General features: G+C 45.1%; 1 protein-coding gene across 14 annotated transcripts in view; it reads right to left on the bottom strand.

The window, feature by feature from the left end:
• Window positions 1–26,083, bottom strand: part of RASAL2 (RAS protein activator like 2) — a 165,133-nt gene that overhangs the window by 48,721 nt on the left and 90,329 nt on the right. For 11 of the 14 annotated variants that reach the window (XM_042033785.1, XM_042033786.1, XM_042033787.1 and 8 more), the window contains exon 4: window positions 613–719. The exons of 1 other annotated variant lie outside the window; for it this stretch is intronic. In XM_042033785.1, coding sequence (XP_041889719.1) covers window positions 613–719 — 107 coding nt within the window. Of the gene's footprint in view, window positions 1–612; window positions 720–1,498; window positions 2,264–16,783; window positions 16,933–26,083 lie in introns of those variants that run through there. 2 more of the 14 variants (XM_042033791.1, XM_042033790.1) reach the window with 2 other exon arrangements.

The following is a 26,083-nucleotide window of genomic DNA, read 5'->3' as shown; positions in this document are numbered from 1 at the left end:
GCACCTCATTTTAACTTGAAGTCCTCAGTCTAATAAGAGAAATGCCTTTGTGCTCCTGGATACACCGACCAAAGACCGACCCAAGCAAAATCCAGGCTGCAGCTGAACCATTCTCACACAGACTCACAGCCAACCAAACTCAGGAGAAAACCCAAAGAGCTAAAGCGGAATTAACACACCTGCAGAAATCTCATAAACTGAATAAACTACAAAACCATTTCAATTTTCCATGTACTTCACTGGCAAGAGGAAAAAATAACATGCTACCATCGACCTAAAGGAACTTGTTTCCTTGTCAAGATTGAATATGGAATGCAATCCCCGGAGGCGACTTCAAAAGTATTTATATAGGTCGCTGTCCACATTAACACTGATGTTTCTCTATCTGCAACTTTAGATCAAGGCAACAAAAAGGAGCAAGTTAGGGATCTACCAGGCATCTTACTGATAATATATGACACTTGATAGCAAAACCTCTTGGTCCGCTGGAAATATGAACCAAATATTCCTCTTCCCCACAGGCTGCCCCAGCCTGGCTGTACACTGTGATATTTTAATCTCCTCCTCCCATCCGATGAGACAAATGGCCCTTTGCAGGGCAGGCACACTTACTGGCACTCTGAAAGGAGAAGTGTTCGGAACATCCATGGAGTTGGGTTTCTCAGAGGTGCTGGTCCCCGAGATGCTCCGTCTGCGAGGAGATCTCTCTGCTGGGACCTCTGAGGAAGAGAAGAAGAAGGTGGTGAATGGGTGCCCAGGGGTGGGGAATAGTCAGGTTTTGTGCTCTGTAAGACAGAAGCCTCAGGCAAGTTTCAAGTGCATTACTAAACTGCTGAATTAACCCACCTATTTACCTATCTCTTATTCACTTATTAACCTGCAATGGCATTTTCACCGGCAGATTCAAGGTTGTGAATCTGACTTGACTGTGGGAGTTTAAAATAAAAAGTGCTGGTAAAGATCAACACCCAGACATACTTAATATTCTGTTACTGTTTGAGAGACAGTATTCAGAAAACTTAAATCTATTTTTAATTCAAATTTAATTTTTTTTACGTAAGCAGTGCAGTAATTAACAGATAACTACAATCAAGACCCAGGGAAGCTCAGTTTTACTCCCAGCTGAACGTAATTCGGCAAAGGTCAAAGTTCGGTCGTGTATGATCACACTACTTGCTCAGAGCATGCAACCAGCAGAAGACTTATAAGTGCCCGGGTAATATGACATATATATCTCTGCAGATAAAAAAAAAAATAGGTCACCTTCTCCTCATTCTGGCAGTATGACCTTACTAAGACACGACTTTGGCATCTTAAATCCATGCAGACTGATCTGATGAGCACAAATACTCATAAAAGCTGTACTGATGTCTTTGACTAGTACAAATACTGGAATAACAGCATAATGAAGTACAGACAGCATTGAAAATCTCTCCACAAACACACATATATGCATCTTTATATAGAGCTAGATATGCATATGTATGCATCCAGATACCTTTATCACAAGTGCTGCCCATCTCCAGCTCAATTGCCAGACTTTAAGGAATCCAGCTTCACGAAGCACCCCCCAACACTGGGAGGGAAAAAATCACTTCCTAGCAGAAAGTCCATTGTTATCTTCTGAGTCTTAGAGAAAAGGAGCAAGCCGTGACTCCAGGCAGTGACATTTTGACTCCTGCCGTTCTCCTTTCAAGAGCCAGATGCCGCTTAAACTTCCATCGCTGGCCGCCTGGCCCTGGGGATCCGTGACTTCCAGCGGAGGGGATCCGGGTGTCTCCGTCCGCCCTCCCTTCCCCGGGAGCCAGCGAGCGCAGCAGCAGCACACAGGACTGCAGCTCCTCAATCAATCGCTCCGGCTGCACATCCTCATTAGTTACTTTCAGGCTATTAACAGACGCCCAACTGCCGGCTTCCCTCCGCTACCGAAATTTCCCCTCCATATCCTGATTCACAGCAGCAAAAAACAAGGTTTATGGAGAGAGACAGCCAGCTGGTGCCACGAGAGCGGCGTTTTCCTCCAAAGAGCCGGAGGAAAAAAAAGGAGAGAAGCCTTCTTCAGGGATAACATTACTTGTGATGTCTTTGCATACCGGATTTTGATTTCAGCAGAGTTATAATACGTCTCTCCCATGGATGCTTGGAGACCGACAAAATGGAGCATAGCGGAGGAGAGGCGAAGCAATCTGGACCCTGCAGTATTAGTGTCTCACTCGGTAGATATTTATCTTTTTAAAAAAGCAAACTGCTGACACGGAGCCCCTCAGCCTGCCTGAGGAAAGGGCAGCTGGGAGGGAGAGCAGCCTCGTGAAGCGGGCAGCCAGAGCCCAACACAGCGCGCTGTGTGCCCCTGGGGGACGGGCAGGGCACAGCCGGCCGGGAGGGCGATGCCCGAGCCCTGCTGGCACCGAGCGAGCACATCCCGGCCCGCCAGAGCCCGCGGGAGCCGCGACTGAGATGCCCCTGTGGGGAGAGCCCTCCTCTGGAGCAGCACCGGCCGCGTTCTGCTACAGCATCACCTGCTCCAGAGCGGGAGGGTAAGTCCCCATCGGGGCACCTTTGGAGAGCAAAGCACTTGGAGCAGGGCCAGGGCCGAGGGTTTTGAGTCAGTCCCACCAGCTCAGGAGCCTTTGCGGCGCCGCCGGTTTTACCTGACGATGCACTTTGATGCCACCGGCTGCCTGCCTGGCCTGGATGAAGGGAAACTTTATTTTCTGCAGCACCTGCAAGTGCCGCTCTGCCCGGAGAGCTGCGTCAGGTGGGATTTAAAGAACTGCCTCTGCCATTCCCTGCCATTCCCATGTCCATGCCATGAAGGCAAATGGGAGTGATATATTCCATTGGAACAGGGCTAGAGAGAGCACCTTTTATGTTACACTGAATAGTAACGAGTAACGTCACAGGTTTGGCTTCCTCCGCTTCTCACGCGCAGGAAATCACATCAAAGCCGCTCCGGTAATTTAAAACAGTCTGTTAACTTTGCTGAGTCATAAATGAAAACACCAGCCCAAATTCCCCACTATATCCCACCACACGTTCCGCAGGAGCGGCAGTTCGGGAAAGAGCTTAACTTTCAACTGAATGGAGTTGAAAAGCTACCACAAGGAACGTGCCGGGCTCCCCTTGCCTTCCCTCTCACCCCCAACATCCACCCAGCAGCAATCCAAGTTTTCTGCAAATAAAATGTTGACATTTCATCAGTAGAATGAGTTTCTTTTTTTCTCACACCATCACAGAAGTGTACCAAATGGGAGAGGGAAAATGAAATATTCACTAGGTGCGGCCTGCAGTGAACAAAAAATAAAAACTACCTTCCCCTCCCTTCTCCTTCTGAAAAACAAGAGCAAATAGACACGCTTAGTCCCTAGGAAAAGGAAGACCCAGATATAGCAAAATTGTTGGGATATGTTAACTGGAAATCAAAAGCTGAAGCAACTTTCTATGGCGCCTGTAGAACAGTATTTTTGCTGAGTCTTGTGAAAGAAATCTATACTGTCACCACCAGGCAAAAAATTAGACAGTTCCCTCCCCTGCTCCACTAGTAATGCTTCGGGCTACTCTTGCATAATCTTCACCTGCGGTAAAAATCAATGCACCTCTCATCAGCTTAGTATTAAATTACAACTGCTTTCTGCATTGCTCACTCTCAGGGACCAAGGCTACAGATAAATCACATTGTTTATCCATCGAAACGATCTGAAACCCTTCTCTTTCTGGGAGGAAAAAAAAAGGCAAAAGGGAAAAAAAGACCCCACCTGACAGATATTCCCCGTTTCAACCTTCAACAAGTAATTTGCAGAATTGCAGAACCTTACAATGGTTTGAGAGGGAATGGGCCTTAAAGATCATCCAGGCAGGGACACCTTCCACTATACCACCAAACAAATGAGTTGTAAACATCCCAACAGGTCACTGTTACCACCTGACATCTTGGTGATAGGCAGTAATATTTATGTAAATAAGTATTTACCCAAACGAGTATTTACACACTAAATAGCAACAGTCAGTTCCAAATTAGCTGAGCCACTTACCCTGCAGTGGCAGATGCCTCTGAGAAGGGAACTGCCCAGGGATACAATGCAGGCAGGTCTCCTCTCCCATCCTGTTGCACCACTCTCTACCCTCAGCAACACCAAAGCTCGTTCTGTAGGCCACGAGGCAGGTTTGTGCAAGCCAGGTGCCACTTACTACTGGGAGTAGTGGTGAGGGTTGCCCTCCTTTGAAGGGAACCCTCTCTGCCACAGTGGTGTAGCCTCAGCAACCTCTGGTCACCACAGGCCTCTGGGGGTTGACCTAAATTTCCTATTGCTGGGTGCTGTGGCCACTTGAAAGCCTTGCTGTGGTGGAAATTTGTATTTTCACTGTGAAGAGCTTTCCCTGCAGGTGGGAGAAGCAGACACTAAACAAACCTCCCAGCTTTGCGGGACAGCCACGCCAGGTAGGAACTGTTTGCAGGTATAGGAGAAAGAACAAGAAGAGGAAGAAGTTCCCTGAACAGCATTTTTCAGATGGGTACTACCTAGTGAAATAGGGAGCCTCATATCAAAATAAATAGAAGTGTTAATGTTTTATATTGCAGTAAGCATTCTCTCTCATTTTGCTCACTTAGGGAGGATTCAGACTTAGGCCCAATTCACAGACTGTCATAAAAATTTCATTAAATGCCTGTACAAGAAGCCTAAGGTAAAAGCAAACTCAAACTCCCCTAATCTGTTTTTAGTCTTGAAGTCCAAGTTTGTGTTCTGACTTAAATACATTATGCAAATCCTGCAAGGTATAACTTAGAGGAAAAAATGGAAATTCGCAGAGATAGCTTTTCCACATTTATCAAGGCAACCAGACAGGGAAAAAAATCACAAGAAGATACATCAGAGCGAATGCAACCAAGTTTCAGGACACTGAAGTGCACAAAAGCTGCCAAGCCTGGAAAGGGAAATACAAAGGGAACCCTGCACAGCTCACTGGCTGTAGAACTCCAGCATCAAACAACTGCTAGATACAAACTACGATCAAAAACTCTCCCAGTCCATTAGCAGGGGTTTGAAAAGAAGATACTGTGCTTTACTAGGGATTGAGTCGATCAGGTAAGTCTTGGAAGATGATCCAGGTAACCATAAAAGATTTTTAATTTACAGACAGGCAATTCTGTTGGTGTTAGACACTTGCATTGTGCTGGCATAATAAAAAGGTGTAATTGAATTAGTGCCCAGTATAGAAGGTGCATAGCAAGCAACCTAAATGACACACTAAGTCACTTAAAAGATACTTAAGTCATTGATTCCTGAACGACTTTACAGTCTGAAAGAAAAGACCTAACAAGTGAAGAAGATGAATACTAGAGGAGGCTGGAAGAAAGGGCACAGATACCACGGGAGAGAACAATTTTGGGGTTTCAAATATAAACTCCCATGATTTATTTTCCCTGAAAGTTTGGAGGAAACTGTACACGGCATTGAGAGAGGACACCATCAGCTGTTCTTAGACTGATGCATTCGCTTTGAAGCAGAGGAACAAATCCTCCAGCTCTGCAAACCAAGTCAGAAACGAAGAGATGCAGGTCCCTAAACTGCTCAACATATCCTCTGCCTGATGTGCGTGGCTGTACGTAATTTGAGATAGTTGCCCCTTTTTGACCTCCTCACGCAGCAGCCTCTAAAACCTCCCTTAATGGTTGACTCCACACACAGCCAAACAAATTGCCCGGACAACTGTGCCAACACAAAAGCAGAGACAAGGAGCTACTGCCCATGACCTGGAGATGCTGATGTCCTCGTTAGTTCCTAATGATCTTGGACTGCCCCTGCTAATTCAAATTACCTTGTGTTTGCTGCAGAGATTGCACACAGACAATTAACGCCGATCAGCTGACGCATGGTAACTTGTTCCTGCAGCCTAATTTGTTTAGAGGCTTATGACTTAAACACACATTAGTATGATATCAATATTTATTGTCCTCATTATTAAACAACAGCCTTGAGCCACAGCTTTCCAAACCAATCTTTTTACTGCCTGTAGAAGGGCTGTGAATAGAGTCATTCTCTAAAATGTAATCCCCTTTGGGATAGCCTCACTGGCTCTCCAACGCACCGAAGCTCAACAGCTCCTGCCTGTTCCTCTCCAAGGCCCAGAAAGGCTGCTCCGAGCCTCAGCACTTCTCGTCCCTGAGCAGGAAGAATTATTGTTATGGACACAGGAAAAGACCCAATGTACTGCAAACGTCCAAGAGGTACCAGTGCACCCTAAACGCAGTCCCAGAGTTAAGACACCACTTGGGAATTTTTATTCTAAACGCATCCACACTTTTCTCTCAAGAAGAGGAACTTTGAGCAGTCTCCCCTGATTTATCTTGCAACCACCACACAGTTCAGGAGTCAGGCAAGCTGACAGGAATGAGATGAAGTGGACTGAAGCCAGTGACCAGCTCGTCGAACGGCACAGGGAAGAAAACCAGAGCAGTACACTGCTTAGTCCAGTTTAGTTCATGTGCTGCAGGGCACATGCCCACCTACAAGGTAACCTTTGTCCAGTGTGTTTGTAACTGTTCCAAACAGGCTGGAACCAAGGTTAATTAACACTGCACACCACCTAAAGGCTCTTAAAAAGAAATAAGGTCAGGTAACTGAAAGACTGAAGAAATTAAGCACCAAAGTAGTAAAGGCTTCCCAGTAAAGTGTTAAAACCCAAAAAATACAGTTTGTACCCTACCGTACCAAGGAACGAGAGAAGGCTTTTCTCATCTTCCGTGCTGCTATCCAGCCATTCGGCCACATGCCCAGGAGAAAGAAGACTTATTCTCCAGCCAGAAAACTTTTCCATACAGAACACAGTAAGTGAACGAAGCAGGGCAAGAAGGATGGGGAGGAGCTGATGGTCTTGGGATTCCAGTACTCCAGTTATTGTCTACACTGACAAACATGAGAGCGTGATCCTGCCCTGTTCTCTCAACCCTACATCTGACACAGCAGGCATGGGTGGGAGCAGCAACTGGGATCTGTACTTGTCCCTTTGTGTCAGGTTTCAGTCCAAGCAGCAACAGAAAGAAGGCAAAAAAGGGGAGCAGGGGAAACTGAGGTCTCAAAATCCAGAAGAGGCAGCAGGTAATGACAGAATCAACTTAAGTAAAAAGTAGAAATATATCAGTGCTGAAGAAGCTCAAATAAGTCAGCACAATAGCTCATGGGCTAAGTGCAATACAGCCCTACCACTCCTCACAGTGTTGGCTTTGTTTGAAGGCTCAGGTATTGTGCTTTATGCCAGAAGAAAAACCAGCAAGCTCAGAGGCAATTTCAATCCCCTCCCCACTACTGACGAGCCTGCATTCCCCTGTTTACAACCCCCTTCCTGCTCCAGCTATTATCCCAGCATCCCAGCCTTCCTTGCAAGGAATCTGTTCATGCAGGGCAGGTTGATCAATCCGTGAATAGGAAGCTCCCACCCCTCCCTCCCCCCTCCTCCCGCATGGCGGCGGCATCGATCGGCAATAATGGAATCTGCTGGACTCGGGAGACAGGGAGCTGCTCCGGGCAGCAGCACGGGGGAACTGCTCCTCTTCCTCAGCGCCGGGAGCGCCCGCAGCCCCCGGGTTCAGCGCCACGGCAACGGGGCACAGCCGGGAGAGCTGAGCAGGCAGCAGCGCTCTTGGGGGCTCCGAGGAGCCATCAACACTGATGGGTGCTTATTTACTGAAAAAAATAAAAAGCCAGCTAGACGGGAAATAATTCTGCCCTGTCTGGACAGCGAGCTTGCTCTGCAGTGGGGACTCGCCGCCGTGACTTTATGAAGGGCCACGTTTAATCGTACAGCCCAAGATTTATTCCACACAAAAGAGCATTTTGCAGGTTTACACATGCACGAGCGGTGACGAATCCTGGTAAGTGAGGGACTCCTGGGCCCCACAAATCAAAATTGCCTTTGTCCTCAGGGGATGGGGCTGATGCTCTGATCAAACTGCGCTCTTTAAAGAGACAGCCGCCTTTTGCTCACCAGTTTCAGAACCTGTCTTTATTTTAAATAATTTATACACTTGCCAATCCCTATTACAAACAAGGACATTTGCTGACCACTGACTAAAACCCAAGCTACACCAAAAAGCCATTAGATCAGCAAAGCAAAAAATTTGATACCAACCAACAAATGAAGAGGGGGAAAAAAAAAACCAGCTATCAAGTCCCAGCAGGGAGGAAAATTCCAATTACCAAGATAAACTGTAGCAAGTATTGTTTGTGCAGGACAGATATTTTCATAAAACACCTGCCAAGCAGGGCAGATGCTCTCCAGAATTCACAATTAGTGAGGGGACATGGGACAGGCGGCTCAGGAGCGAGGTACCCGAGCAGCGTGCTGGACTGAGCAGAGCTGTCCCTCCTGCCCCACAGAACAAGTGCATACCCCCACCCCAGTGTGAGCAGAGGGATGAAAACCCAGAAACACTCCCCACATCCCACCAAATCCTCTGACAGAAAGGTGGATTTCCCGTCTATGCAAAAAGAGCTGAATTTTTGTTTGGGTTTTTTTTTTTTTTACAAAATGAACTGTTCCACCAGATTTCCCTCTGCGTGTGGGAGGATCACATTTTGTCCAACTTCCACAACCTTTTCTTTAAAACTGTGCAAACTGATGACGTAAATCTGCTTGCAACAGGAATGGAATTACAGAACTTTTAGAGAAAGGATTAGATAGTTATTTTGGTCTATCTCGTTGGCCAATATGAAACAAAAATTTCAACTCCTCTCTTTTAGTTCCCTAATCAAATACTGTACCTGCAATCACCTGGGTGTCTTTCCATTAAAAACTTGCAAGATTAACTATCAGCTCCATAAATAAAAGGTTCTAGAGAAAACAAGAGTTGTGAGTATTGATTTCCCATGAATGCTTACCAATTTTGCATCCTTTCTAGGAGTACAAATCACATGCAGATCCTGTTTTCCTTCCTGGCTGCCTCATCTTGTCTAATAACTTAGCCTTATTAATCCCTTTCAATATTTTAAAATGTTCACGATAACAGGGGAAGTATATTAAATATCAAATATGAAACTGGCTTATTGGAGTATTTTAAAATATGGGAACATTAAAAAAATTGTAAAAAATTGAGCTAGAACTGACAAAGACTTCAGTCAGGAGGATGCAACTAGGAACTGAAAGGACAGTGAAGTTTCTGATAAGCAGATTTCTCCTGTGAATTAGCATTCCTGGGGAAACCCACAGAGGGGGGAAAACCTGCATAAATACATCCCTATTATTTATCTTGGTTTTGTGTGGTTTAACAGGTCACACTCTCAAGCAGGTCACCTGCCTGCAAGTGTCTGTCCGTCAGGAGGCGGAGACAGACATCAGAACAAAGGCAAGAATTAAAACGTCCTTCTACTAAAGTAAGTCATGAACACAGTCCCACTAGAAATCCTGGAAATTTAAAGTGATAAATAAGATGTAGAGGAGCCACTGACACTACAAACCACCAAATCCATCTAACCTGACTTGAAACACCTGTAGAACATCACCCAGTGACTTCATCCACTCACTGAATTGTTTCTGGTTGAACAAAAGACCTGTCTTCCAGGAAAAGGGACATCCAGTTCTCACCATACACAGCAAAGACACAAAGAGCCTGTCACATCCCCTGTAAGCTGTTCCAGTGGTTAACTCCACTCCTGCTTAGCAAATTGCTCCTTAGTTCCAAGACTGAATTTATCAAGCCTCATCTCCCAGCCACTGGGCTCTGGCTGACGTTTGTATGCTTTGAAACCCTGGTATCAGAAATGTCCTCTCTGCTTACATCCTTTGAATACTCAGTTTCAAACAATCCCTTCGAATACATCTTTGGACTCCTCTGGAGCATTGATTTTGATTTTTAAACCTTTTCTGTGCAAGAAAGCCAGAGACACAGCTCCACAGCTGCAGGAGTGATATAGTGCTGGTCACAGCAGAAGTTATCCTGTGAATAGCTTCTTAAATTTGTATTAAAGGAGGTCTTGTGCTCTAAAGCTTTCCAAAAACCGTAAAAAAAGTCTTGCCCAAATTTTCCAGGACAGCCAGATTGTGAGATAAAATGCAAATCAGCAGGAGAAGGCTATTCAAAACAGGACTAACTTATTTTCATGCTGTGGGACCTACCTACACTGAGGGTTTGTTGAACCAATGCAAATCCAGATACAAACTGCTCTATCGACCAGAGCAGAAGTATGGAAAATACGAAAACATAGAGAGGTGGGAAGGATCAGCAAAGTAGTGATAAAAAACCCCCAAAAAACTAATCAAAAAGCAGGGGCAACAAGCAGCTAATGTCTGCCTTGAGATACTGCTTTCCAAAATTAGCACCAGGAGCTGTACAGCATAGCAGGTGAGAACATCAGAAAACCTGCTCACGGTGTTTACCTCCCTCACCCCCGAGTTCTAAAAGCAGATGAGTTTGCAAGCCTGGAAATTGCACCAAGCCCCTCTGCTTTGGAGCATCTTATAAAAACGAATCACTTAAAACTTGTACACATCCCTCCCTGGTAATTCCTGCGCTACAGCCCCCGACGGAACTCTGCAGTCGTCACAAATGTCACTCTCCTGCAGTGAGGAGTCTGAAACCTGGGAGGCTAAGCAGCTTTGCCATCCTGCAGATTTAAAAATTAGCTTTCTTGATCAGTGAAACTACCCAGAAGCATGAGTCTCCGAGTCTTCTGCAGGAACTTTCAGTAAATGAGAATTCAAAACATACGCAAGTAATAGAGCACAGACGCCTTGTGATGCAGATGCTTTGTAAGCACATAGTCATGGTGGTATTATAAATCATAATGTATTAATGTTCTCTGCATGAGGCACTTTCGAGGGGAGGAAAAATGGGTCTTACATGCACTAGGGACAGGTGCTGACAGACTGATTGATGGATATTGCTTTAGTCAGTAGATGATGTCCTCACAGCAATATACTTTAGGTATTGTACACCCAAGTCATTCTTATTAAAATGTCTTACAGATAATTTAGGAGCGAATAAGAAACAATGAATGTTTGTTTCTCCAACTCCTGGATCAATGTCATGTGTCAGGCAAAACTGCTCACCTTCACACCTGCCCATTAGGAAATAACAGTACTACTTATTTGAGGCACTTTGCCCCAGAAAAATGCAAAGCAGTACTAACTTTTCAAGCCTATTTTCAATGCCACAGCATGGAACAAGGAGCCAGCTAGAAAATAAGTTTCCTAGACACCTAAAAATGTCAATTCTATGTGCACAAGGCTCCGTTTCCTTCATTAAATAATTTTAAATGCCTATCTATAATGAAAGTAATTTTGCTTTGAGGAGCAGCATTACAATATAGCAGCCTCCTACCCAAGCTGTGATCTAGTTCAAGAGGATCCCAGTGGACAAGGCTGAGTAACTCAGTCTGTATCAGGAAATCATGATGGAAGTATTCAGTTATTTTGGAACATGGGAAACTTTTTTGGCTTAAGCTACCTAAGCAAAAGCAGCCTGTAGTGCTGTGACATGATCCTAGGAAGATGCTGCGAGCAGAATCACTCTGTTGCAGTGTAAATCAGTAACAGGTTTATGCAGAAGGACACATATAAGATGTGGACACATGTAAGATGTGGACAGCCCCATTGGAGCATGGCAAAGTACACAGAAAGCCCTTTTTAATCCAAAAAAAAAAAAAAAAAGGATGGACACTCAAGTGTCTCTTCAAGCCAGTTCATTTATTGTGGAAAGAGAAACCCTGCTGATGAAGTGCCAGCCCACACATACACATTATCATCTAGTGTTTTATCCTTTCAGATTGCCTAATGAAGTGATTTTTGCACAGTCACTGATCTCTACACTCACTCTCAACAGCTCTTACCCAGCTGCAGATGACAACCTCTGCACACTGATGCAATATTATCACTTAGCCGGGTGATTGTTCCCCTCGGTTCCAGAGTGAGCACCACCAGCCTTTCCAGCCCAGCTGAGATCAGAGGCCTGAACCAGGTTACTCAGGAGGGGAGCAGAAAAAAAAGAATTTCCTAAATAACAATTTCTAGAGCAGAGAGGAACCAAGGGGCAGTGAAAGCTGTGCCTGCTGACAGCCTGGAAAGATAAATAGGGACAGAAGGGCTCAAAGTGGAAGTGAGAAAAAACAGCAAACCTTGAAGTTCTCTAGCATATAATAATACAGGTAATTCAGCTGGGCAGAACTGTGGGATTTTCAGAACTTCACTGATGAACAACCAAGGGGTATTTTTTCCCACTTCCACACCAACTTAATTACATTTTTGTACTCAGTCCAACTTCCTTAGTATCCTCAGAATAGCCAAGGGATTCAGCTAAGTTACACTGCTAGCAGGATGGCAAGTTTTAAGTACCTATTAATGACCACTCCAAAAATATGAAGATAATTTAATTCCAAATTAGGGCCAAGACGTTATTTACAGAGCCAGCCGCTCTGGAGTGCCTTTCCAGACTGTGAACCATATGCCTCATGTCAACAGACATCTTGTACTGAAGTATGAATACACCCAGCTATATATTTAACAAGCAGAATGTAAAGGGTGCTTCATTTCCGATGCTGGCTTCACAAGATGACATTTCTCCCAAGAGTTTTTCTTGCTCACCTTGCAGGCCACAATTTGTTTGCACAATTCATGTCCTCACAAGGGCTGTATTTAGTGAAAATAATTGATGAAGGCAGTTTTGTTGGCATGCTTCCACCATTCGTGTTGGTCTCTACTATTACTTCCGGACCTACTGTTTTTCCTTGGGCACCCAGGCTCAACCAGAGCTGGGGAACACCCAGGAATGATTTTTCTTATTTAGACTCACTTGGACGACATCTCCAACAAGCAAACAAATGAAAGAACAAGTTAGTGAGGGCTGGGGTTTGGGTGGTGGTTGGTTTGGGATCTTTTGTCCTTCGATGACTACACATCATCACACGGGTAACAGAGAACTAGGATTTTGATAAAAACAGTTCACATGACAGAGAACTAAATATGAGAGAGAAGCAAGTATCTTACCATTCAGTCTGCAACACCCTGGTTCCATCAGAATGCCTGACACCCACATGGATGGCTCCCAAGTGTTGTGGGATGCCATTCACCATGATCAATGTGATAATCTACTGACCATGACACTTAAGCTTCTGGCCAGCTCACACAGGAACTGCCACATCAACCCATCAACTTAAGCACTATTTACCCTTTTCCTACAGCGTTTGGTACCAGCTAACAGCTTTACGTAGCGCTCCCACAACGAGTTCAGCTTGCTTGTTTTCAGCACAGCCTAAATACCAGCGATTCCTGCAGAGCAGGGTTGAGGGTGCCGTGCCAACAGGGAGCTTTACTCCACCCTGAGGTCACTGCTCGCTCCCTTTATGTATCAAGAAACCGCAGCTTTGCCAACACCACCAGGTGGGAGCTGAACTCTCCTTGACTGGCACAGAAGTTACCTGCACTTCTAACACCATGGAACAAGACAGAAAACCACTACCAAAAAGCTCCTAGTGTGCAGCAGCCCGAAAGCAAGCGGCTTGCACTTACCAGGTAGGCAGCAGAAAAGCAGGAGCATTCCAGAGAACGAGTGGCTGTGACCAGCAACATGATTCCCTACCCCTGCCCATGAATCATGTGGTCTCCCTCCCTCTCACCACTCAGTTCCACCTGTGTTTATAGGAAGGCTGTGTTAATCTCTGCATAAGCATCAAAATACAGCCACTGCCAAGGCCCAGGGCCCTGCCAAACACTAGAGACTGGTGCAAGAAAGGCAGCATATGGAGGGGTTTTTTAATCTGTTCCCAAATTAGGGACCAGATTTAGTGGTAAAGCACGGAAGCACGGCAAGGGAAGAGACTGCATAGTTTAAGGAATTTTTACAAGGACATGCCAAGTCCTCCATCTTGTGGACATGGGCTTCATTTCTGACTGATGCAATATCTTAGAGCTTCCTCCTGGACACTCTGGGGAGAGTTTCCCTGGAGAAAATACAGATGACATTCTGGAGTGACCTTGGGACATCCAAGGCCAGGCCTTTAAGAGCATGAATGCTGTGAAAGCTGGCATTAGAATGATGCTTTACTTTGTACAGTTGGCATTTTTCTGTTGCCATTACCCCTGGAACCAAACAAATGTGGAGACAATTACAACATCTATTCTAGAAAAAGGACCTGTCTGTCACTGTTTCAGTGCTACTGAGCTTGGAAATCTGACGGAAGCCTACTCCAAAATGAATCAAAACAACTAGGAGAATGGATAAATAAATAGAAAAAAATAGTTTTGATCTCCTCTTTTTAAGCCAGACATTGATATTTCAATGCTTGTGGCTGGTGCCACTTTTGAAGGCTGACCAGAGACTCAACTCCAAAGAAACACAGAGCTGTTTCACTTCTCTGGCAGGTGTTCACATCACAACATTGCCCTCCTGAAGTCCCTGCTGAGCACACTGCAGGTGAAGGAGAAGAAAAAGGCAGTATCATGTGTTACCACAGCAGGCCCACAGCCCAAGGATCAGCACTGTTCTGCTAGGGAAGAATGGATCAGGAAAAATTCCTCCACTGAAACAGTGGTCAAGCACTGGAACAGGCTGCCCAGGGAAGTGGTGGAGTCACCTGGAAGTGTTCAATAAACGTGTGCATGTGGCTTTCAGGGACACTGTTTAGTGGTGGCCTCGAAGGTGCCAGGTTAAGGGTTGGAGCTAATGATCTTGGAGATCATTTCCAACCTTAATGCTTCCATGGTTCCACACAGACTCACCACAGCCACTCACAGCTGCCAGCACCTGCTCAGAGAAGCAGCTATTCCTCTATAACCCAGTTTTTGCAGTTATGTGTACCACGACAATTTCAGCACCATTTCCCATTAAATCCGTAACATAAATACCCCTAGCCTGTACAACTTTCACACGTGGAGGTGATAGTGCTGCAACCATAAGCTCTGCCTGTAGTTGCACCATTTGCTTGCTGACTTCCTGTGCAGATTTCCCTCTCCCTTACCAGAAGCAGTCACCCATAGCTGAAGAAAATTAAATGGAAGGGGATCATTAGGTCTCCCTCCTGCCATTGGCCCAGTTTCAAATCCCACCATTATTAGTCCTCCTAAAAAACATTTGTGCTGTCTGATGCCAATTAGCCAAGAAATCTAGATGAAAGGAAGCATTCCCTTTGTGGAGAATTAAAGCTTGGACAAGGTACGTACCTCTACAGGCTGGAAAATGAATCTGCCTCTTGATGCCAATGAGCCATTTACAAATGCCATCCACACCCTGCAATTTGCTGCATCCCCAAATTCTCTGACTTCCAATATTACATGTTACACTGACTCCCGGCTACCAGAAAATGGCAAGGGGCAGGCTAAGGCTCTGTGTAGCAGAATGTCCCTTCCTCCTGCTTACGCAAAAAACAAGCTGATTTGTTCCCATGAGCTTTAAAGAGCCATGACAGATCTTTCTGACACAAGTCACCTCAAGTATTCATTGCAATTCCACTTTTTTCTCCCTCCCCAGAGATTTTAAAGAGAGAAAGAGTGAGAGCACCCACAGAGTATCAGATAAAGCTGGGCACAACACAAAGAATCTGCAGGAATGTAAGCTGCTGCTCACGTCTGCCTTCCACAACTCCCCAGTATTGTACTCTTAATTCACTACCCTATTAACATGTTAATCATATGAAAGAGCCCCAAAAAGAGACAGGAAATCTAAAGGCAACCTTGTGGTAACTACCCCAGAATCACCTAAATGAAATCTGGAAGGGATAGGCATTGTGCTGCCTTGAACTTTCCTGAGCAGTTTGGCAGAAGTTTGCTTGTTTTTCAAAGAAACGTGTGTTTATCTGAAAAATGCTAAGGCAGGAGGTTTTCATTTTGTGATCGTGTAATTCAAAAGCAGCTGCAGAACAAGCCCATTGGTTCAGGCTAACAAAAACAGTCTCTCCAAGTTAGTAAATTAGTATTCACCCTGTCTACGGATGAGGAGGAAAATGACTAAGGAGGACGTCATAATCAGCACCTATTAAAGGAGGTTTCCGAGGTAGAAAACATTTGACTCAGGAGATTCCATTCCCCAGTTCCTTAGACAACATTTTTTGGTTTTGTACCTACTGGACAAGGCAGGAAACTTTAATGCTTTCTAGCTTGCTATCACCTAATACATTTTAGGACAAAAGCTGCTGGAAAAGCAAGTGGCATTGCTAAGGCAGTGCCCTTTATATTGAAAGGAACCCAAATCTTCTCGGTTTTTATGTGCCACCTGTAGGATTCCCTGAACTGCTTTGATTTACCATCACTTTCTGGAGGACAGGAAGCAAGGTTGGCAACATCCCTCCTAGGCTGGAAACATCACACAATGCCAGCCACAAGTAAACACTGACAAATAGTCCCGCAGTGTGCCCTTGAAGGATGATGTCTCGCCTTATCTGGAAATCCAGTGTCATTTAAAAATGCACCGACTTGGGTAAAGGCTTTCAGTGAGAGACAGAAAAATAAACCTCATGATTTATGTGGCAATAAAATAGATTTTTAGCTCTGAAAGCTGTTTACAAAAACCTGTTGTTCATCTTTGCATCATGCTAACATTTAATTTCTGCAGCAGTGAGCAGAAAAGTACCAATGCAAGCATCTCTTTAGAAACCTGTACATAAGGGTGAAATAATGAATAAATGAGCTGATATACACACTCAACATGGCTAAAACCCCTGCAAGTTCCTAGCTGTTTTGAGTCAAGTCATTTTAACCCAGCAGAACACCTCCGTGCCTCCGAGCCAACCCCGCCTCGCCGGCATCACCGCGGCAATGCCGTCCCCCGAAGCGCGGCCGTGCCAGGAGGGATCCGTCTCACCTGCGCACTGCATTCCCAGGGAATCCTAACAGCTCCACCATGGTCCTGCGGGATGCCGAGCAGGAAGGCAGCGCAGCCCCTGCGCTCTCCCCTCCCAGGCGGGCAGGAATGCAGAAGAGCCGGAGCCGGGCAGCGCCAGCCTCCCTGCTCAGCTGCTGCGCCCGGGCTGAGCCAGAGCCGCCCCCCGAGAGCCGCCTGCCCGCTCCGCGCCGGGGATGCGCCGTGCCCCCCCGAACCCACCCGGCTCGGGCACGCTCGCCATCCTTCCCGTCCCAAGGGAGCGCGGGGGAGCCGGCAGGCAGCGCAAGCACTCGGCCTGGGGTGGAAGGGGTGTGGGCAGGAGGAGAGGCTCCTGTGAAAACCCGTCTGATGCTGAGAAAACTCAGCGATTTCTAGCAGCTGACTCCGAGTCTAAAATCAGCTACAGGGAAACTTAAGAGGGGGATATCACTGCGTACACTGTCCAGAGTGCAAGGAGCCAGTTCAGATGAAAACATCTCATGAGCTGGACCAGGAACTACATCTGAATGCGTCCAAAAAACTGCACTTCCTTTGAAGTTGTTTCCCCACTTCGAATGCTTCTACAACTTACAAAATACACAGCACCAAAAAAGCCCCAAGAGTCACTGAAGTAAACAATGAACTTCCCTCCCCCTCTTTGTTTTGTGCACTGCCTTTTATTTTTGTCTTTAAATTCGAAGATCTGTGGCTTTGAGAGTGAAATGGTGAAGTCTGATACCAATTGCCTTTTCCTGAGCTCTGCTCTTTTTTCATGTTAGAAGTGCCGAGAGCTGAACTTCCAGGCACGGCGTTTTTATTTATTTATAGCTCTTTAAGGCACAGAAGCCAAACCCCACACGGTTTGGTTGCTGCTGCCACCACACTGTCCTTTACACGTTGTAGCACCCCTGACAGAAGAGAGTGTCACGTTGGGTCAGTTTAAAAGCCCCTGGTTTGGCCTCCAGCAGGTCCCACCTGCCAGCCAGGGGGACCAGAGCACACAAACACACACACACAACAAGAATGTGAAGTTGTTCAGCCTGTTGCTAAATGGGCTAAAATTGCTCACCAAGAGCTGAGGGGCTGCATGCTCCCTCCTGCTAACTTTTGCTGTTGTCAAGAGTGAGTATTTTGTTTATTTTTAACTATATTCATTCCCCCCCCCCCCTCCCATTTTCTCTAATTTTGCCATTTGATTGCAATACAATATTCTCCTCTGATTCAGTCCTTTTTTCCATGACCTTTCTCTGGCAGGGTTACTCAAGATGAGCTCCTGCACATTCTCTCAGGTAACCATTTCCCACACCCTCAGCATTTCCCCTGGAAGAAAACAGTAGCTTTGGTCACCCTACCTCCTGCCAAGGCTCACGTGGAATATCTGCAGGAAAAGCAAGCCTAGCCCTTGGGGAAGAAACTTACTGAATGTGTGCTCAAACAATACTGACTGCAAAATAAATAACAGAAAATTGTTACCTGCTCCCTCGCCCTCTAAAGCCAATCACTAAACTACACCCAGGGATCCTGCACCAAGAGTAGCACTGGAACAGAAGAGAAACTCCAAAAAACAAGAGGCGTTCTCCCCCAAAAATCTGTCGCTAACAGCAGCACAACAAAATAAACAGTCCCTCTGAAGGACGCGTTGGTTTGACCTGCTGCTTGGAAATGCCTAACTGCTGGAAGCCGTAGGGAAAACTTGGGATCACGGTGGAGCCACACTCTGCAGAAGAGCAGCAAGAGCTTCTAAGCGACCAGGATCCCGTCTCCCTGGCCGCCCCGGCACGGCGGAGAGCCGTGAACGCTCCGGTGATCAATCACAGAGCGCTCCTCGCTCCGGAGCTCCGTCCCAGCGGCCTCCGCAGCACCGCAGGAAAGCATCTCTCCGGAGGGTGGGGCACCACCACACAGGTCATGTGTGATGGAAAGATGCAAAAACTGAGCACTGGGACATGAAAGTTAGCCTGTGCGTCTCTTCAAAGGGTTCTTGAGCTTCTATGGGAAAATCCTGCCTTTTTGCTTTCTTTCTTCTTCTTCTTTTTATTTATTTATTTATTTATTCATAATCTGCCTGGATTTGTTTCCACGTTCTGCTTTTTCTATCATTTAGGAATCCTCTGTTTTAAAATCAGGTTCAAACAGAAGGGCTAAAACTTCAGCTCTGAAATATGGCCATAATCTGCCTATTTCTCCCAAAGAAGCCATTTTTAGTGATGTGGGAAGGTTCAGTCAGGGTATCTATTTCTGTCAATCCTACAACTTGCTGCACGGACCTCAAAAAAAGATTTCTGAAATGCTGAAGAATCTGACTCAAGCAAAGACATCTGCTGAAGACTTAGGCAGAAGGAGTGAATGGGGCAATTAATAAATAAATAAATTAGAGGGGGAAAGGCAGATTATATTATACAAGTATTTGGAATTATTCTAGAAATCTACCCAGATTCAGAAACTTGAAATGCAATTTGCAAAGTCTAGGGATAAAAACTGTTTCCAAAAGACTGGGACATTGAATAAAAATTATTAGAGCCCCCTGATAATATTACATGACTTTGGTTCAAATAACAGGACTTTTCTGCTACTGCTTCAGCTTGTCCATGCCACAGAACAGTGGGAAAAGACCACTGGTGAGGAGGAACAAGTGAGATGACTGGAGTTTTCAATGGTCAGATCCTTTCCTAAACTGCATCCTTCACTGAAAGGTCAAGGAAATACTTGCAGTTTCAACTGAGACAAAAAAATAAAGCAGAAAAACCCTTCACTTCTTCACTGGGTGATGCATGAGATAAAGCAGCCTCAAACATGCATCAAGAATCATTAGTCTGTACCAAAAGCACTTTACTGGACACCACTTGTATCTTAATGGGCACTGATCTCTGCTAGAACGTAGAGTCCTCTCCAGCTCCGAGGCTGCTTTGGGAATCTGGGATTAGCTTGGAGCACAGAGGTGCCTGGCAGAAGAGCTCCCAATGAACTCCAGTGGAGTTCAGTAGCCCAGTTTCCCTCTGTGGCTTTATTATTTTTCCTTTAAGTAAACTGTATCTCTGCTGAGCTGCTGGAACGCTTTTGTCTATTTTGCAGATAAAAATCACAGTTCTAATTCTTTCCTCTCCCTGTGCCACAAAAGAGGGATCACTGACAAAGGGTGGCAGGTCAGTAAAATCCCCAGTGCGCGCTTGGGCCGTGGCTCCACTCCCACTGCAAGAGCACTGGCTCCGTCAAAGCCAGCACTGAGAGCAGCTTCCTATTACACCCAAGCTGCTCTAACTGCAGGCTGCTACTGGGGGTAATTTGGAACATCTCCCAGGTCAGATTCAAAGCCAACCCATCAACACAACAAGGATGTGAGCACGACTTCACTGCGTGAAGCCGAATCGATTCCCCTGGCAAGCGACAGAAGCAGCACCAAGGAGGGTGGGAAAGCAGGGAGACAGGAACGTGCACACCCCTGCACAGCAGAGAGAGCTTTGTGTGTTTAATGTCATACAGACTTCAAAGGAGATGCATCAAAGCCGATCTCGTAAATATTTGCATTGTTGAGTACCAATTTATGCTAAAGCAATAAGCTGATCAACAGCTCATTCTGTAAACTAATAGCAAACTCTGAGCCAGATCAGTATTTTTAAGTTTAGCTCAACAGTTCAAATTAACTCTAGGCAAGACAGGGAAATTCAGGCAGTAGGAAGGAAAGCTAATTTTCCATTAAGTGTTAAGCCAGTTGTTACTGATGGAAAAAAGTTAAGTATACATGGTTGGGTGAAGTGTAATTACTTTTTGCCACAAGATAAACAACTAGAAAAGAGAAGCTACAAAACTGAACAATCCACAGTGAGTTCATGCATGATTAAAGGTAGATTTCTCGAAAGAATTTCAAAAATAATTTTTTATTGCTGTTCTTGAGAAAACAAAGGAAAATCACCGTGTCCTTCATAATAAACCAAGGTTTGGTTAGAACACAGACAACAAATCTGCCCCAGATGGCCCAAGAGCTACCAGTTCTTAGAAATTACTACATTGCACAACAACATGCTCTCCTTACAAAGTGTTCTTCATGCTCACAACATAAAATCTAAAAATCACTAAAGTGATTTTTTTGCGTGTGCTCTGGAAGCAGTGGGTGGGGATGTAATATACATTTCCAAGGGGGGAAAAAAAAAGAGCCCTAAAGGATTATGTGTCAATATTAGAAAGCTGAGATTATGTGTTCTTACCCCTTACCTCTGCCCTAAAAAGGTTTAAGATCTAAACAGATAAAATTTGCTTCATGATGAAACTCGGCTTTCAGCACAGAATGATCTGTGTGCAAGGGGATAAAGTTTCAGCAGCATTCAGAACAAACCAAAATCCTTTGGCTTCGCTTGCGTTATAGAAGAAGAAAGATAGCAGCTTGGCAATTTTCTGTATACAAATAACTCCAATTGCCCAGGGGAATGTCACCGAGATCCAGGCATCCCGTTTGTTACATCCAGCCTCCCTGGAGTCAGCTTTAATTTCAAGCGGAGTTGTCTAAACTCTTCATCCTTCCAAGGCAGGCAAATTGCACTGTACATTGTCCAAATTTCAGATTACTTCAGGGCTTTTCCCAAAGTTTCCTAACCTCTTTTGTGGATGCAAAAGATAGCAGGGCACTTTGCACACAGTAGATGTTTCCCTGTGTAGCCTGCAAAGATGTCCAAGAAGAGCAGCCAGATTTCACAGGGGGTTTTTTAAAAGGCAACTCATGGTTTGTATGCATTTGCATTTCCGGATACAACATGATGGGTAAACAACGTCACCTAAAGACTTAAAAGTCTGAGAATTTCAAGTGATCTTGGCATAGTTACACTCCCTACTAACAACACCCAAGTCACAGCACTAAGAGATCATGACCCAAGGCACCAGACAGTGAAGCAGGCAAAGGTTGTAGTTGTCAGCAAACCCTTGTTCGTGTAATTACATGAGCCAAAGGCTTCAGATCTCAGCTCACTGAAGGCTCCCACGCATGGGTTTTGGCACCTCTGGCAGGTCTGGGCTGAAGGGAAGCAGAGATGGAGCCATGGGGCTCAAAACGCACAGGACCACCTGCAGCCTGTGGAAACACCGCGTGGTGTCACATCCCACCGGTACAGAACAGTGCTCCCCGTCCTGCAGCTGCTGGGGCCACTGCAACTGAGGTTTGTGGTACAAAGCACAGGTCAAAAAGAAAAAACAATCCCCAGCCACTCACTGGGGCTTGCTAAATGACGTGACAAAGGGAACTGGCAGAAAGGCATCTGCTCCTTCAGACTGCTGGGCCTGCAGAGAGGAGGATGGGAATCTCTCACAGGTACACACAAACACGCTCGTGCAAGCCCAGGTTGGGCAAACCCAGAGAGCTGCAAACATGGCAAGTCAGCACATCTGAATCCATCTTCCTGCCAGAGATACTGCCAAACACACCCCTCTGTGTGAGGGCCAAACCCAAGGCCTGTTTTGTATCCCTGCCATGCGCAGCAGTTGGCAGTGGACGGGTGTTTTGCACATGGCAGCACAGTGACAAAGCAGACAGTGCTACTGGGAAAACTACTTCATCAAGACACATTGTAAACCCCTACAGATGAGATACAGGGAGCTGTGAAGTGCATTTTTTCATCCCTACTTTCTAACAGATACTCTTTTCAGGCCAAGTTGAGTGGTGGAAGGTGAAGGACAGCCCTCTTGTCAGCACACAGTTTTCTCAGGAGTTACAGGACTTCCATTATATCAAATTCCTGCATATCTCCTAAGTAAATCTTTGCTGGACATAAAAATCTTTACTGAATGTAAAAACTGGTGCATTGCAGGTTCTTCCACTGAGCAGGTCACAAACAATCCCTTTTCCTCCAAAACAAACTGTCTCCCTCTCCCCACCTCTAAAACTAGTAACACTTTCCGGGTATTTATCCTAGCTCTTAGTGTGCAAGGATCATAATTATGTGGCGAGCACAGAGTAAATCTATTTCTTCTTTCATCACAAATACTCATTCCAGCTGGAATATACAGAAAGCAAGGCTCAGCTTTGATAGTTTTAGCTGTAAACAACTTTGTCTTAAAACCAGCAGCTATTAAAATCACCCCAGAAATCTTTTTAGCTCTTGTCTGTTCTCTCCTGCCAGGTTTTTACCTGAAAGAAGAGCACGGGCTGGGTATTGGAGCAATCCTCCCCAGGCAGGAGGGCTCAGCAGAGACTTGCAGGAACTGTTCTAAGAGGTATACACCAGGCAGCAATGAAACCAGATGTTGCTTAACTCATCTTCTGTTGCTCACTCCATTTCCAAAGCCTCTGGATTTTTAGAAGAGTACAGAGGCAGGATCTCTGCCCAGCTAACTGCTCGCCTGGTAGCAGTGCAGTTTGGGCCTGGCATCAAAACAGATCAGTGCTTCATTCTCAATGCTAGTGATACAGGGTGAGGACAAAACTAAAATTTGCAAGGAGCATCTTCACCTCTGACCTGCTTTTAGCAACCTTTTTTTCAAGAGATGCATATTCAGCCTGAGAAAAAGCAGGGTTAACTTGTTTCAACAAGTGAAACAGTCTTTTTTTTTTTCCCCTTGGGTGATTTCACCTCCAAATATAAAAAGAAGATTTATTTGCATCACCACTAGCCTTTCTAAGCATCAGAGAATCTCAAAAATTCTCCCTGATGATGATGCTCCTTCCTAATAATTTAAAAAACCAACAGCAACAGAGACCAAACCCTAAAGCCTTTCCCCACTGTCAATTCCTCCTGATATTTTCACATATGCAGGCAAAAAAATCTCTTATTAATGTCACAAAGCTGCCAGAATCCAAACTTGTGTTGTGTTTTCTCCTTAACAACTCTCATTTAGAGTGAGCAGGTGGCGAGACGGAAGCAGAGCAAGAGAGAAGACGATTATTTTGGGAAAGGAAGTGGTAACTGCTACTAGCCTGTCAAACAGCATGAATGGTGGAAATCTGAATCATGCTTTTACTGTATGAATGGCTAATTCCAACACACTATCATAAACAATGATCCTTTAAAAGGATGTAATCTCCCTAACAGGAAAAAATACACCTGTTAGAAAAAGAGCAGGATCTGAAGCAGAAATGGAGGCAAAACGGAGATGGACCAGCTTGAGTTCCTCTTCCTATGACATTTAGGTGCTGGCCTCCAGGGCCTGCATCACACTTTGGAACAGAATTGGCCCGTTGCAAATAACACTTGAAAGAAGGTCAGAGGCTGTCAAGCTGGAGTTAGGGAGAAATTACAGCTACATTTTTAGCTTTCTTGAATGGAGGCTCCTCTGAGTTAAGTGCTGCCAAGATGAAATCCCAGCAAGTAAATGACATATTTAGAGTATGCCTGTTCACTCACAGAGGTATAACTACAGTGACAGGGATTATGCACCAAGGAAATTTTATGGCATATATTTAACGGATGGCTTGATGACACAACTCAGTGTACAGTGGATCTTCCAGACAGGAATTAAGAATCTCAACATTAGCAACGCTGCCTGCAAGCAGAGGGCAAGCTCCGAAGCTAGCAGTAGATGCTGAGTGCCTCTGGAGTTAGAGTTTTAAAATGATCTTATTAGTTTTCAGTGTTTAAACAAGTCACTTTCTATCTTGTGGTTTTTTCTGTGTCCGCCCCTCTGGCCCTCATTTGAGGGTGACCACAGTGGTTTCTGCCTGCACAGAAGGGATGGCTCAGCTGCTCTGCCGGCAGCTGCTGAACCATCACAAATTACGGCTTACTGTACTGAAATATGTGGAAATTGGTGTCTATCTTAGTACACGGGACTGTAACCACGGTGGTGCAGCAGCTGCCTCCCAAACAGCTGAGCCAACCCTGCAGCAAGGGTGAAAAATGACAGAGACGGCGAGAACGACTCCAGCAGCCCGTGGGTGAATGTCACACTTGACTTAATGCTGAACTCTGGGGAGTTACACATCTCTTGCTTCAATTTCTCAGATGTAACGTGGGTAGTTTCTCTCCCACACACTTCCTAGGAATGGTGCTACACGGATGTGTGCATAATTCTGTAAAGAATGCCACAGAAATCTGCAGAATGGGTACTACTGCTGATTATGCAAAGCCCTTGAAGAACACGCACCGTTCCGTTTGCTCCATTAACAAAAAGATTCTCGTACAAGTTAGAACTTTATTGCTACAAATGAAAAAGAGCCCCGTCACCTATCCCCCCGTTTTAATTTTTAATAAATAAATAATTCATTCTAATGAATAAATTAAAATAATAATTTTAATAAACAAATCTATTAAGTAGTAAATCACAACAGAGGCTTGGCAACCTTACTCAGGGAAAAGTGCAAATGCTATTGCTACGCCTCCACCTCTGCACTAGAGCCATTCCTAAGGAGCTCTTCTGCAAGGAGTAATTTCAGATATCACTGTCAGATGCAGTGCCTGAAGTTGCCATGTTATCCACGTGCTTCCCTAGGACAAGCTTGATATTCTTATCAGGTCTGCATAGCAATTTCTCTACCAGATACTGGAGCTGCCTCTGCTGCGCCTTTCAGCTTTTGGTGTCCATTCCAAAGCTATTTTAGTGCAGTTGTTATCTCTACTGCTTGTGACATGTCCTGGCTGCCACCATCTGTTTCTTTCTCTGTATAAAGATGTGCAATGGTTCCCTTCACTAATGTGTCCTCTGGCTCTTGACACAAAGCTATTCCCACTGCTTGCTATCAACCCACTTTTTTCATTTCATTTTTCATTAGCAGGAATTCCGTAATCATGACAAGAGTCATTTTTAACCAGGATGTGAAAACAAGGGAACTACCCATAATCCATATATCCAAGATTATATACAACCTTCCCTCCCCCTCACTCTCATCCATACTCACAGAAAGGGCATTGCTCAATTTTTCCCTTCCCACTGCACGCCCAGTTGCTTTGGCTACACACTTTGTGACTTCACTACAGCTGCAGCTCTCACACAGAGAAGACCATGTAGATATCTTGTACTTTTAATACATTCTTATCAGGCAGATATCAAATAACACACTACAAAACGCCACTTACATATAAAACTGAAGCAAAATACACAGCAGGCAGGTACCAAACAGCAGAGTCATCCATTCTCTCTGGCCCACCAGAAAAACCAAGAATGTTACAAGGTTCCATTTAAAAACATAACACTAGGACTTCTGACTATTGAGATGCTCAGTGAAGTCTAGAAAATCTACACATTTTTTGCACATGGTATAGAAGAAGAAGAAGGCATTTAAATCTTAGATTTTTAAAGGTCTTTCTAGCTTGTGAAACTACAAATACTATTCATTGCCTAGTGCACACTGGCTGCAATACAATTCTTCATTCACACCACTAG

This window comes from Corvus kubaryi, unplaced genomic scaffold (assembly GCF_017639235.1).
Source record: "Corvus kubaryi isolate FWS band 111438036 unplaced genomic scaffold, C.kubaryi_AGA036_p1.0 37361, whole genome shotgun sequence".
Lineage (NCBI taxonomy): Eukaryota > Metazoa > Chordata > Aves > Passeriformes > Corvidae > Corvus > Corvus kubaryi.
Note: the sequence above shows the minus strand (reverse complement) of the source record. Positions and strands in the feature narration are given on the sequence as shown.